The sequence below is a fragment of the Bos grunniens genome, chromosome 29 (assembly GCF_055505025.1).
Source record: "Bos grunniens cultivar Pamir isolate PY7600 chromosome 29, Bosgru_T2T1.0, whole genome shotgun sequence".
In the NCBI taxonomy this organism is placed as follows: domain Eukaryota; kingdom Metazoa; phylum Chordata; class Mammalia; order Artiodactyla; family Bovidae; genus Bos; species Bos grunniens.
This window is the reverse complement of record NC_141193.1, coordinates 6,777,209-6,788,805: the sequence shown is the minus strand read 5'-3', so window position 1 is coordinate 6,788,805 and position 11,597 is coordinate 6,777,209. Positions and strand designations below refer to the sequence as shown.

At 54.2% G+C, this 11,597-nt stretch overlaps 1 protein-coding gene across 1 annotated transcript; it reads right to left on the bottom strand.

Annotated features, from left to right (window-relative positions):
• Positions 1–8,956: 8,956 nt before the first annotated feature.
• CD248 (CD248 molecule) lies at positions 8,957–11,597 on the bottom strand. Its single transcript, XM_086384768.1, has one exon. It carries the CDS (start codon positions 11,578–11,580, stop codon positions 9,241–9,243), a length of 2,340 nt encoding a protein of 779 aa, XP_086240894.1. The 5' UTR covers positions 11,581–11,597; the 3' UTR covers positions 8,957–9,240.

Sequence of the window (11,597 nt, the reverse complement as noted above, 5' to 3'; positions counted from 1 at the left end):
TGTACGTGTTTAAGGTGTATAGCATAATGATTTGACTTACAATGATAAAAAAATAGAAAAATATTTCCCTTTTGATAATATTCTAAGAACTCTTAGAATTTATTGCCTTAACAACTTTCATGTATAGCATACAGCAGTGTTGATTATCTTGTCATGCTGTACATCACATCCCTAGTACTTATTCACTTTATAACTGGAACATTGTACCTTTTGACTATATTCATCCAATTCATTTTCCTCCCACCCCCCACTTCTGGTAAGTACAAATCTGATCTCTTCTTTTGTGAGTTTGTTTGGTTTTGAAGTATGATTGATCTACAGTACTCTGTTAATTCATGGCATACAACATAGTGATTCAATATTTGTATACATTTCAAAATAATCACCATGATAAGTCTAGCTGTCACCTGTCAATGCAAAGCTACTACGTAATTATTCACTGTACTCCTCACACTGTATGTTTCAGCCCCATGACTCATCTATGTTGTAACTGAAGGTCTGGACCCCTTTATCCCCCTCACCTATTTCTCTCGCTACCCCCACCCACTCTATCTTACATATTCTTACTGCTTTCCTTCTGGTTACTTCCGTGGACCTGAGCCCTTGTGGAGAGTCTGAGGCATAGTAGTGTCTTGATAAACACTGGACAAATGTGTTTGTTTTTTAGTGTCCAGCAGGTTCCCTGACCTCCATCTGAACCCTTCCCCTTGTAATAATCCTTGTTCACATGGGGATACATGGCTTGGCATGTGTTTAAACGTCCTAAGTTACACATTCAGGAACCAGGAAAATGCCCCAAGATGGGTCTTTTGTGAGCAAGTTCTGTGGTACAGCATCCACTAGGAAGAAAATAAAAATCTACTCTTTTATCATTTCCTTATCAGTGAGAGAAACTGCCACTTAGCAGTTGCCTGCTGCTTTCAACCAAGCTGCTGGGTCTGTAATCCGGAGCTTCCCCGGCTCTTCAACCAACAAAATTACAGGCAAGTGGTGCAAGAAAGGGCAAATGGATGCTAGGAATATAAATTCTAGGCAAAATCTCAAAGACTCTGAGACCGGCTGGAGACAGGCATCCAGCAGTGGCCTGATCACACTGCTCCTGAATCCCTGTTCTGTCCTCCAAGCTACCCCAGCTTCTGCTTGTTTCCAGGCCTGAATTTCATCCCACATTAACCCCGCAGCTTCCAGTGTTTTACAAAGATTTCCTTCTGTTTTGCTTGCCATCAAAGGATGCTGACTCGCTGGGGGCCAAGGTACCCCTGGAAGGTGAGCATTTGAGACCTCGTCTCCTTTGGGGATTCAAAGTGATTAAATAGCCCCAGATGGCTGGAGATGGACTTGAATTATGACCAGATGGCAGGAAAGAACCTCAAGGGACCCCAAGAGGGAGGAGTAACTAGACACAAATTCGTACAGGGTCTGATGCTTCCTAGACAAAAAAGTCAGCATCATCTCATGAAACACAGAAACATCTCCCGAACCAGGCCTTCACTCCTGAGGCTGTGACAGCTTGTATCCGCACACTGCCCTCCGGTCCCATAGCCATGTGACCAGGAATGACTGCTTCATGTAAATCAGGAGCAATAGCACCTCTCCCCACTGCTTGGACAGCAGCAGGAGGTGGTGGCAAGTTCTCACTAACAAAACAAGCTGACAATAAAAAGCAGACTTCATCATCTCTCCTACTGGGCGCTCCACCACAGGACCAGCTTGCTGTGGCTAGAGGGGTCTCGCACCAACCTGCAACCCTTTTTCTGGTCCCCAAGTATGGTCAGCAGAATGATGGCCCCAAATATGCCCACGTTCTAACCCCTGGAACCTGTGCATATGTTATCTTATACAGAAAAGGGAACTCTGCAGATGTGATTAAGGTTAGAACCTCGAAAGGGGAGATTATTATCCTGAAATATACAGGTGGAGCACTCATTTTAATCAGTACTTTGAAGTTTTTTTTTGTTTGTTTGTTTTTTTAATTTTTGATTGCTTTGAGTGGCCCCCAGGATCTTAGTTCTCCAGCCAGGGACCAAACCCATGTCCCTGCGTTGTGCGTGCAGAGTCTTAACCACTGCACCACTTTTTTGTGTGAGAGCATGCGTGTTCAGTCACTCAGTCGTGTCCGACTCTTTGCGACCCCTTGGACTGCAGCCCGCCAGGCTCCTCTCTCCATGGGAATTCTCCAGGTAGGAATACTGGAGTGGGTTGCCAAGCCCTCCTTTAGGGAATCTTCCCAACCCAAGGATTGAACTCAGGTCTTCCACACTGCAGGTGGATTCTTTACCATCTGAACCACCAGGAAAGCCCTCTTTTTTTTCTGGGTGCTTTTTTAATCAGCCTATTTTCAGTGGCCACTGAGAATGGAGAATCTCTGGGACCTGGTGACACCTCAGTCTGTGGGGTAGGCAGCTCACAAGTGGGATAGACTGATACTACAATTCTGTTCTCCGAAGCCTTGGAATTTTTTCCTCTGTATTGTTCCAAGGAAGCCCGACTCTTCCCAGCATGGGGCCAGTGCTTAGTCGGGGCTGCTGTGAGTCCTCTGACAAAGCTTCTGTTGGATGCCTGCATTAGAGCAAGAAAACCCAGCTTCCCATAACGCCCTCTGAGACCATGCATGAGTCAAGAGCTAGACCTTTACTTTTTGGCTGCCTGGTTTTAAGAGTTCATCCCCCAAAGCCAGGTCTGCCCCCCCTCCATAGGCTCCTGTCATTCCTCTTGGGTGTGATATATCTTCCTAACTTGATTCTGCCCACCACCCACACCCATTTTGTTTTTATTTTCCATCTTCTCCTTAGCTACCATGGGACCAACCTGGCAACAGAGTAGAGCGAGGGGGAGGGGGAGGGTTACAGGCACCCCAACCTCACACACCTTCTTCCCCGTCCTTGTACGCGTCCTCAGTCAGAATCCTGGCATCTAACAAGATCCCTTCTTTGATGTGGGGCCCATGCACTGCAGCAAAATCATGGGGTGCCATGAAAGATAGAACTTTGAGGGAAAGACAGAGACACTGGACATCTGTCAAACAACTGGCAAGCTGCTAGCTTGAGGCCGTTCGTGGTTTCAACATCGGGTTGCACTACATTCCTTTCGATGACGTAATCTCTTTGCACAGCTGGATTTTTGGCAGCTGCCATGATAAAAAGCAAATACTGCAGTGAAAGTCAATGCCGAACAGGAAATGAAGGTGACGATGTCCAGTCGGATTCCAAGTTTTGAGAAGTGGTGCACACACCCCACCGGCAAGCAACTGTGGTCATTTAAGAATAAAATATTTTTGTATCTTCCAATATCTCTATATTATTTTCTCAAATGACTACTGAAGTATTAAAACACAAGCATTTTTTACATTGTTTATATCTATTTACTAAATGGAACTATTGGGTGACCGAGGGACTCCATGAAAAAATCAAGTGAGACACTCAGGACATGGTAAACTGACAATGTTTGGGAACCTTTACTGTAGGGACTTGGTGGGCGTGAGATGTCAGTTTCTGGGGATTCGGCTCTCTCACAATCAGTTTCTGGATTCTGCCAGCTAAAACAGATAGCACTTCCTGTAGGAGGTTCATGCAGCCACCTTGAAGGTCCTCACCAGCTTCCAGAAAGAGACCTGTCTCTCCTTGTAGAGTTCTTTCTTTTCTCCAGCAGATTATTGTGGCTCTCATGGGTATTATCAGATCAGATCAGTCGCTCAGTCATGTCCGACTCTTTGCGACCCCATGAATCGCAGCACGCCAGGCCTCCCTGTCCATCACCAACTCCCGGAGTTCACTGAGACTCACGTCCATCAAGTCAGTGATGCCATCCAGCCATCTCATCCTCTGTCGTCCCTTTCTCCTCCTGCCCTCAATCCCTCCCAGCATCAGATTCTTTTCCAATGAGTCAACTCTTCGCATGAGGTGGCCAAAGGACTGGAGTTTCAGTTTTAGCATCATTCCTTCCAAAGAAATCTCAGGGCTGATCTCCTTCAGAATGGACTGGTTGGATCTCCTTGCAGTCCAAGGGACTCTCAAGAGTCTTCTCCAACACCACAGTTCAAAATCATCAATTCTTCAGCACTCAGCCTTCTTCACAGTCCAACTCTCATATCTATACATGACCACAGGAAAAACCATAGCCTTGACTAGACGAACCTTTGTTGGCAAAGTAATGTCTCTGCTTTTGAATATGCTATCTATGTTGGTCATAACTTTCCTTCCAAGGAGTAAGCGTCTTTTAATTTCATGGCTGCAGTCACCATCTGCAGTGATTTTGGAGCCCAGAAAAATAAAGTCTGACACTGTTTCCACTGTTTCCCCATCTATTTCCCATGAAGTGGTGGGGCCGGATGCCATGATCTTTGTTTCCTGAATGTTGAGCTTTAAGCCAACTTTTTCACTCTCCACTTTCACTTTCATCAAGAGGCTTTTGAGTTCCTCTTCACTTTCTGCCATAAGGGTGGTGTCATCTGCATGTCTGAGGTTATTGATATTTCTCCCGGCAATCTTGATTCCAGCTTGTGTTTCTTCCAGTCCAGCGTTTTTCATGATGTACTCTGCATATAAGTTAAATAAACAGGGTGACAATATACAGCCTTGACGAACTCCTTTTCCTACATGGGTATTATAGTATGCCCATTTTTCAAATGAGGACTGGTTAGGGAATCTGCCTAAAGTCCGCAACCCTCAAGCAGTAGAGCTGGAATGGAAGCAAGCATGTCTAGTGCAGGGTGCCTGGTAATTTGCTAATTTGTCTAATTTGTCTCCTGGAGAGAAATTCCCAAACTCAAACAAAACCACGCTAAAATCATGGCCAATCTCAGAGACCTTAAAGCTGCACCTGTTCTGGGCCCCTTGTCTGGATCCTACCAGGTCACAAGCAATGCCTCAGTTAGCATTATCATTCATCAAAAACACAACTGACTGTGAGGAAGGCTTCACTCGCCCCCCACACCCAATCACAGCATGATCAGCCTGGGAGCCCACATCTTGCAGCCTTACCCCCAAAAGCAAGTTCCTTGGGAGGCAGGCATTTCTGGACCAGAGAAATGGCTGTCACTATTCACTGGCTCTGCTCTAGGGGTGAAATCACAGAATTGGATTCAGACCTCCACTTACTACTCAGTCAAATCGGGCAGGGCTTAACACAGGTACTCAGGCAAGTGCTTTCAGCTTCTTCATCCATAAACTGTGGCAAAACTAGCAATTCTTTGGGATTGTTACGGTTCTTAAATATTTTTAACGTTATGGTCCTTAAATGATTCTTAAATGCAAATCCCTTAGAATTGACTAGGCGTAAAATAAGTGCTGCAGGCATTTACTATTGTTTTCACTATTATTTGGCACCAAGCCCCACGTGCATTGGTAGAGGCCAGGACACCAGGACTGGACTCTCCCCTGGAAGCCATCCCACACTGAGCCCCAAGTTTGTCCGGGGTGGCTCTGCAGCAGGGGGTGCTGGTACCTGGTTGTGCTCAGTAGGTGTTACTTTCATTCCCCTCAACTTTAGCTCCCTGGTCTGTCCCAATATTGTTTGAATAATATTTTACTGAGTTCCTAGCACTGAACTCGAATCTCCTGGCTTCCTGGAGTCCCCAACTAGTGTGGGAGTCAGCAGACTAATATTTTCAAATGTAGAGATGAGCACTGATAAAGAGGACGTCCTTGAGTTCAATCCTACTCCAAAAACTGTGACTCTCAGATCCCAAACTCACTCCCTCCCGCCATACACACCTCCTCCCAAGAAAGGTGTGGACACTTGCAAGCTAGTGAGGAGGAGGGACCTAGCCCTAACAGTTCTTGGCCCCCAGGTGAGAGGTTGTGCTTTCGTCCCTGGGAAACGGGATTCAAGAGGAAGGACAGCAAGCTGCTGTAAAGACACAGAGACCACTCAGCTTGAGGGCCAGGGTGAAGCCCTCTCGGTGTCTTCCAAATACGATGAGAGCAGATCTGCTGTTCTGCTGGGGGGAGTCGGCAGATATTAGAGTTACACAAACATTTAACCAGTGAAGCAACTGTTCGTTGAGTAGCGCTGTGCTTTCCTGGTGGCTGCAAGCGCCGAAGACAGGTGGCGCCAAAGGCCCGCTTCTGGACGCCGTCCGCGGGACTCCTGACAACTGACTCCGAGCGCACTCCAGAGAACCCGCGATCTTGACGACTGGAAACCGGGGGCAGGGAAGGAGAGAGCACCAGGGCCGGCTCCAACGGCATCCTGGCCTTGATCACAACCACAGGCAGTGAGCAACCTCGGAGAGTCCCGGGTCCGGAGCGGCCAAGACTTCGGTCCCGAGAAGGCGGGGCCTGACGGTGGGCGGTACTGTAATTAACGAGAGGCGGAACCCGAGCGGAGAGGTTGGGTTCCATTCTCTGCATGGTTGATGCCCGTATTCAAAGCCCGAGAGAGGAGCGCTCTCTAGGTGGGCAGGACTCCTGGGCATTTTTAGCGGGAGGGACCTGGGGCTTTTTAGAGGTGGGCCATTATCTCAGTGTGAAAGGAAGGTGTGTTAGCCAGATGTGAGCGGAGCTCTTCCCTGGGGAGGCCGGCTTGGGGCCCCGCCTCTGAGATTTGGAGGGGTGGGGGTACTCGGGGAGCCTTCCCTGGTGGCTCAGGCGGTAAAGTGTCTGCCTGCAATGAGGGAGACCCGGGTTCGATCCCTGGGTTGGGAAGATCACCTGGAGAGGGAAATGACAACCCACTCCGGTACTCTAGCCTGGAAAATTCCATGGACTGAGGACCCTGGTAGGCTACAGTTCATGGGGTCAGAAAGAGTCGGACACGACTGAGTGACTTCACTCACTATCTGCCATCCATCTCAGACTCAGGGAGGGGGCGTGGCTTGTAATGGGGTTGGGGCGTAGCCAGAAGAGGAAGGGAACAAGTAAATTCGTGGAGGGCGGAGTTTTCATCTCTCCCCCGGACAGAGTTAGTGTCTCTGCGGGACTCCCTGCACTCGTGGACCTAGTCCCCAGCTCAGCAAAGGGCGGAGCTGCGTGAAGAAAATGTGTTAACTCTGGACGTAGTTCAGAGCACCTTGAAGCGAGAACTAATAATTGCCAGTCTCAAAAATTAAAAAAAAATAACAATAATAATTGCCAGTCTCCCAGTGCAAGCCGCACTTAGGAGGCGGGGCTTAAGGCCCAGGTGGGCTGGACCTAGTACCGCCTCGGCCTGGGCGGAGCTGAAGAGCGGAGGGGCGGGGCAACCATTCGGAAGAATCTCTGAGCTGGCAGGGGGCGAGGCTTGCGGCTTTGGTGGGCGTGACCTCCGGAGAGTTCCCGAGGGGACGCTAGCTGGCCGTGGGTGGGCGTGGCTCGAAGCTCCGAGAGACCCGGCTGATAGCTCAGTCCCCGGGCGCGCCTGGAGGAGGCGGGGCCGGAGCCAGTGGGAGGAGCCTGAGTGCAGCTCCGGGTCTAGGCGGAGCCCCAATGCAGCGCTAGTGGGGGCTCTGCCCTGGGAGGCCGTCTGTTTAGGCCCGCACGCAGCTCCGCATCTGGTGCTCATTACAGGATGACAAAAAGCCGGCTCTGGGCCCCCTGCCCCACTCCCATCCCCGCCCTCTGACAGCAGTGCTTTTAACTCCTTCCTGTCCTCGAGGCGCTCTGGATCTTCTGCCCAGGGTCACAGGAGGGAATTCCAGTCCTTCACATCCTGGCGGGCTTTGCCACCCCCACAGGCCGTGCCCCCTACCTTCTCCTCCGATCTAACTCTTTGGAACACCCCTCGACCCCCTACTCCTATCCAGTGAACCTCTCTGGCTGCACCTCCGACCTTAAAAGCTTGGGCGGGATCTGGTGGGGGCGTCTGGTTTGAGTTAAGAGGAACGTGAGAGCGGAGGGCGGGGGGCGGTGCGCAGCGTTCCCTCCACCCCCTCCGCGCCGCCCCCCACCCCGCGCCCCTATTCGTCCCAACTCCCATCTCTCCTCTCCGGGTCCTGTGGGGCCCAGCTGAACCTTCCAGCCCAGGCTCAGCCCCCGGGGGTCATAGGGTAGCAAAGGGCACTGCGTAGGGAAGGCAGCTCTGGACCACCCCTCCTCGCCTGCCCGGGTGGGTGGTCGTGGTGGTTCTCTTCCGTCCTAATTAGAGGTCCCTTAGAAGCTGCAACTGAAAAATTACAGAGTTGGTGGGAACTGGCGCCTCCCCCTCCCAGGTCCCGCCTCTCGCAGTCCCCAAGGCAATGAGCCCAGGATGAGGGCGGTTGCTGGGTCCCCACAGGCTGTGATGATTTTGTGTGTGTTTTTTTTTTTTTTTTTACCATCCCCTCCTCCCGTTCACGCGACAGCTCAGCTTGGAGCAGCCCGAACCTTTCTCAGTCTGGGGTCTCCCTGACCCAGCACCAGGCACACAGAAGGGCTCCGTGCGGCTCAAGCGACAGAGGCCTTGCTGAGGAGGCTGCCCAGGGAGCTGGGTATGGGATCTCTCTCCCGGGTTCCTTGCTCTCTTCAGCCCTGCCTTCTAGGCTCTCCCTGAGGAGTGCCTCTGGAGCACCTACAACCCAGAGGGGTGACAACACCTTTGACTCAAACCATCTGAGCCCCAGCCACCAACTTCTGCAGCCTTCAGGGAGAGGAAGAAAAGTACCAGCAGAAAGTCAGGAGAAGTTCACCATCTGGGCCCCCTGCACTCCCCGGAATCACCAGGCCTAGAGCTTACCTTTGACCCCTAAGCCCCAGTTTGGCTCCAGGTCAGCAGAAGCCCTCATTTCAGACTCAGTGCCACCTTCTAAGAGTTTTGGTTAAAAAAGGAACAAACATGAAATTCTCTTCATGCCAAACCTCCCACTCCTAGGCTTGCTGTGTGACCTTAGGCAAGGTTCTGCCCTCCCTGGGTTCCTGTTTCCCTGAGAATCTCTAAAACATACCATCCCTTAAGGAGTCTTACCTTATTTCCTTGGGGGCCCAAACAAGCTGAAGGAAGAAGCCCTCCTTTTTTTCTGAGTCCTCCCAGACCCTCCCCTCAGGCACCAATGGGGATCAGAAGCTTTGGGTGAGGTTGGCACCCCATTTATTGGAGAAGTCCCCAGCACCCACCCCCTGAGGTCCTGGGGGCCTCAGCGCCTCCTCCACCATGAGTGCTGGGCCAAGAAAACAGAGTTCCCAAGAGTCAAGTCTAGGAGCTGACTGAGAGAGGAGCCTGGCTGGGCCCGGGGGAGCAGGAAGCCTTCTGTCCAGCTGGGCAGCCCCCATGGGTCCCTGGTGCAGCCTGGGCCATAAGTCCAATGCATGCCCCTTCCCCTTCACTCCACGGGGAGGGGGCTGCACCCCATCACACGCTGGTTCTGCAGGTCTGCACCCCTGTGAGGCTGCCCCGGTGGGGCGCGGGTTCCGTCGGGCCCTTGCTCCCGGCGTGGGTGACCCAGCGATAGCAGTCGGTCACACGCTTGTTGGGCGCGTGGGGGCCACAGCGGGTACAGTACACAATGCCCAGTGCAAGTAGGACCACCAAGAAGACGCATGTTGGCACAAGGAGTGCCACCAGGAGCCACCGGTCATCCCTCCGGCTTCGGCCAGCTGGACTGGCCTCCCCCAGGGCTGGAGGAGCTGATGTGGGGACTGCCGAGGACAGCCACGGAGCCAGACTGGGGTCAAGAGTACCTTCCCTTGGGACTTGTGGGGCTTTGGAGTGGGGGTGTGGAGCGCTGGTGAGAGAGGTCTGGCTAGTGGAGCTCCGAGGGGGCAGAGGAGTGTGGAAGGCTGGGGCTTGGGAGGCAGCAGGCACAGGGACTTGATGGGCAGGGGGCACAGGGGACCTGAAAGCAGTGGTCCGAGAAGGTTGGACGGGAGAAGTAACGGGATGGTGGCCGGCCTGGGCTTTGAGGATCGGGACATCTCGGGTCACAGGAGGTTGAGGGGGACTGGAGGTGGTGACCAGAGGGGTATGGTTAGCTGGGATTCGAGGCAAAGGCGTGGTGTTCTGGGTATCAACGACCTGGGTATCTGGGAACATGGGGGACTGGTGAGCAGGGAAGAGCTTGGGATATTTGGCTGAGGCCACTGGGGGCTGGTGGGCAGGGGTCGGTCCTGGCTGTGCGGCAGAGATAATGAGGGGTCGGTGGGCAGAAGGCAGGTCTGGATAGTTGGCTGAGATCATGGGGAACTGGTGGTCAGAGGGCAAAGCTGGGTGTATGGCAGGGATCACGGGGGGCTGGGGGGCCGGGGCCAGGGGTGGGCGTGTGGCAGAGATAATAGCGGGTTGGTGGGCAGAAGGCAGTGGGGGGCGCGTGGCCGAGGCCACCACAGGGCGGGTGACAGAGAGCACTGAGGAGTGGTGGGGGACCTCAGGGGCACTAAGTGGGGGTGGCCAGGTGGGGTACAGGTAGGGCATCCCTGGCTCCCTGTCCTCTGGGAAGCTAGGTCTATAGACCAGGTCAAAGTCGGATGACTGTGTGGCCTCCATCCATGGGATCCCAGGCATCTCTGTCCAGCCACCATCGAAGGCCTCCCAGGCTTCCTCTTCGTCCTCTTCGTCCTCTTCGTCCTCTTCCTCCTCCCCTTCATCCAGCAACCCGTCCTCGAGGTCCTGGGACGCCTGGGCACCCATGGCCCCGGCGGGGCTGCAGCTGATGCCGTCAGCCTCCAGCTCGTGGCCCTCGCTGCAGTAGCACTCGAAGCCACCAACGTAGTTGACACACATCTGCTGGCACACGCCGGCAATCTGGCACTCATCCGTGTCCACGCAGCGGTGTGGCTCATCCTCAGCAGGCCGGAAACCCAGGCGACAGTGGCAGCTGTAGCCCTGCGGCCCTCCAGGCTCACACTGCTGCTCACACGGGGCATGGGCACATGGGTCCTCGCAGCTGCGCCCGTCTGCTGCCAGCCGGAAGCCCTCGCTGCAGCGACAGGACACCCGACCGTCCGCCGCCTCGATGCACTCGTGTTCACAGCCCCCATTGTCGGGGCCACAGCCGATACCGGGGCACAAGGGGCCCGTCCGCGACCAGCCCACGCCACCCTCAGGCTGCTTCACGCAGAGCAGAGAGGCTTTTCTGCCAGCCTGGCACGGCACGGCAGCCACAGAGCCAAAGGGCAGCCACTCAAACTCCTCGGAGACCAGGTGGAAGGGCGTGGTGTAGACGGCTGGGCCAGCCTGGCCCACCTCCTCGGGCAGCGCGGGGCAGGAGCCCTCGAAGCCGAACTGGCACAGGTAACCATCGACGGCCAGTGTGCAAGAGCCCTCGAGCCAGCGATGCTCGCCACTTGCCTCCAGGGCGGCGCAGCGCTGGGCCGGGCAGGGCCCGCCCGTGGCAGGCTGGGCCCAGTTGGTGAAGGCGGTGTCCTGGTCCCCTGTGGTCCACGTGAAGCCGCGCAGCGGGCGCTGGGGTTGGCATTGCCGGGCCTGCCGCTGCAGCCCGATCCACAGCAGCCGGCTGGCCGGCCCGGAGCCCACCAGGCTGTCCACACGCCGGGCCTCCTCGAGGGTCCGCGGTGTGGCCAGGTCGCCCCCCAGTTCGCGGCAAGCCCGCCAGGCCTCCAGGAAGGTGCGGCGCCGCGGGAAGAGCGCGTAACAGCTGCCCGGGGCGCAGGCAGCGCGGGGCTCGGTGGCCCAGGGGGCCTGGCCCAGTGTGGGCACCGCGGCCGCCCAGGCCAGCAGCAGGCGCAGCAGCATCGCGACGCCCCCCGACT

Bases quoted from the DNA above. Each gene is read 5' to 3' on its own strand.
- CD248 (XM_086384768.1), bottom strand. From the start codon at position 11,580: ATGCTGCTGCGCCTGCTGCTGGCCTGGGCGGCCGCGGTGCCCACACTG.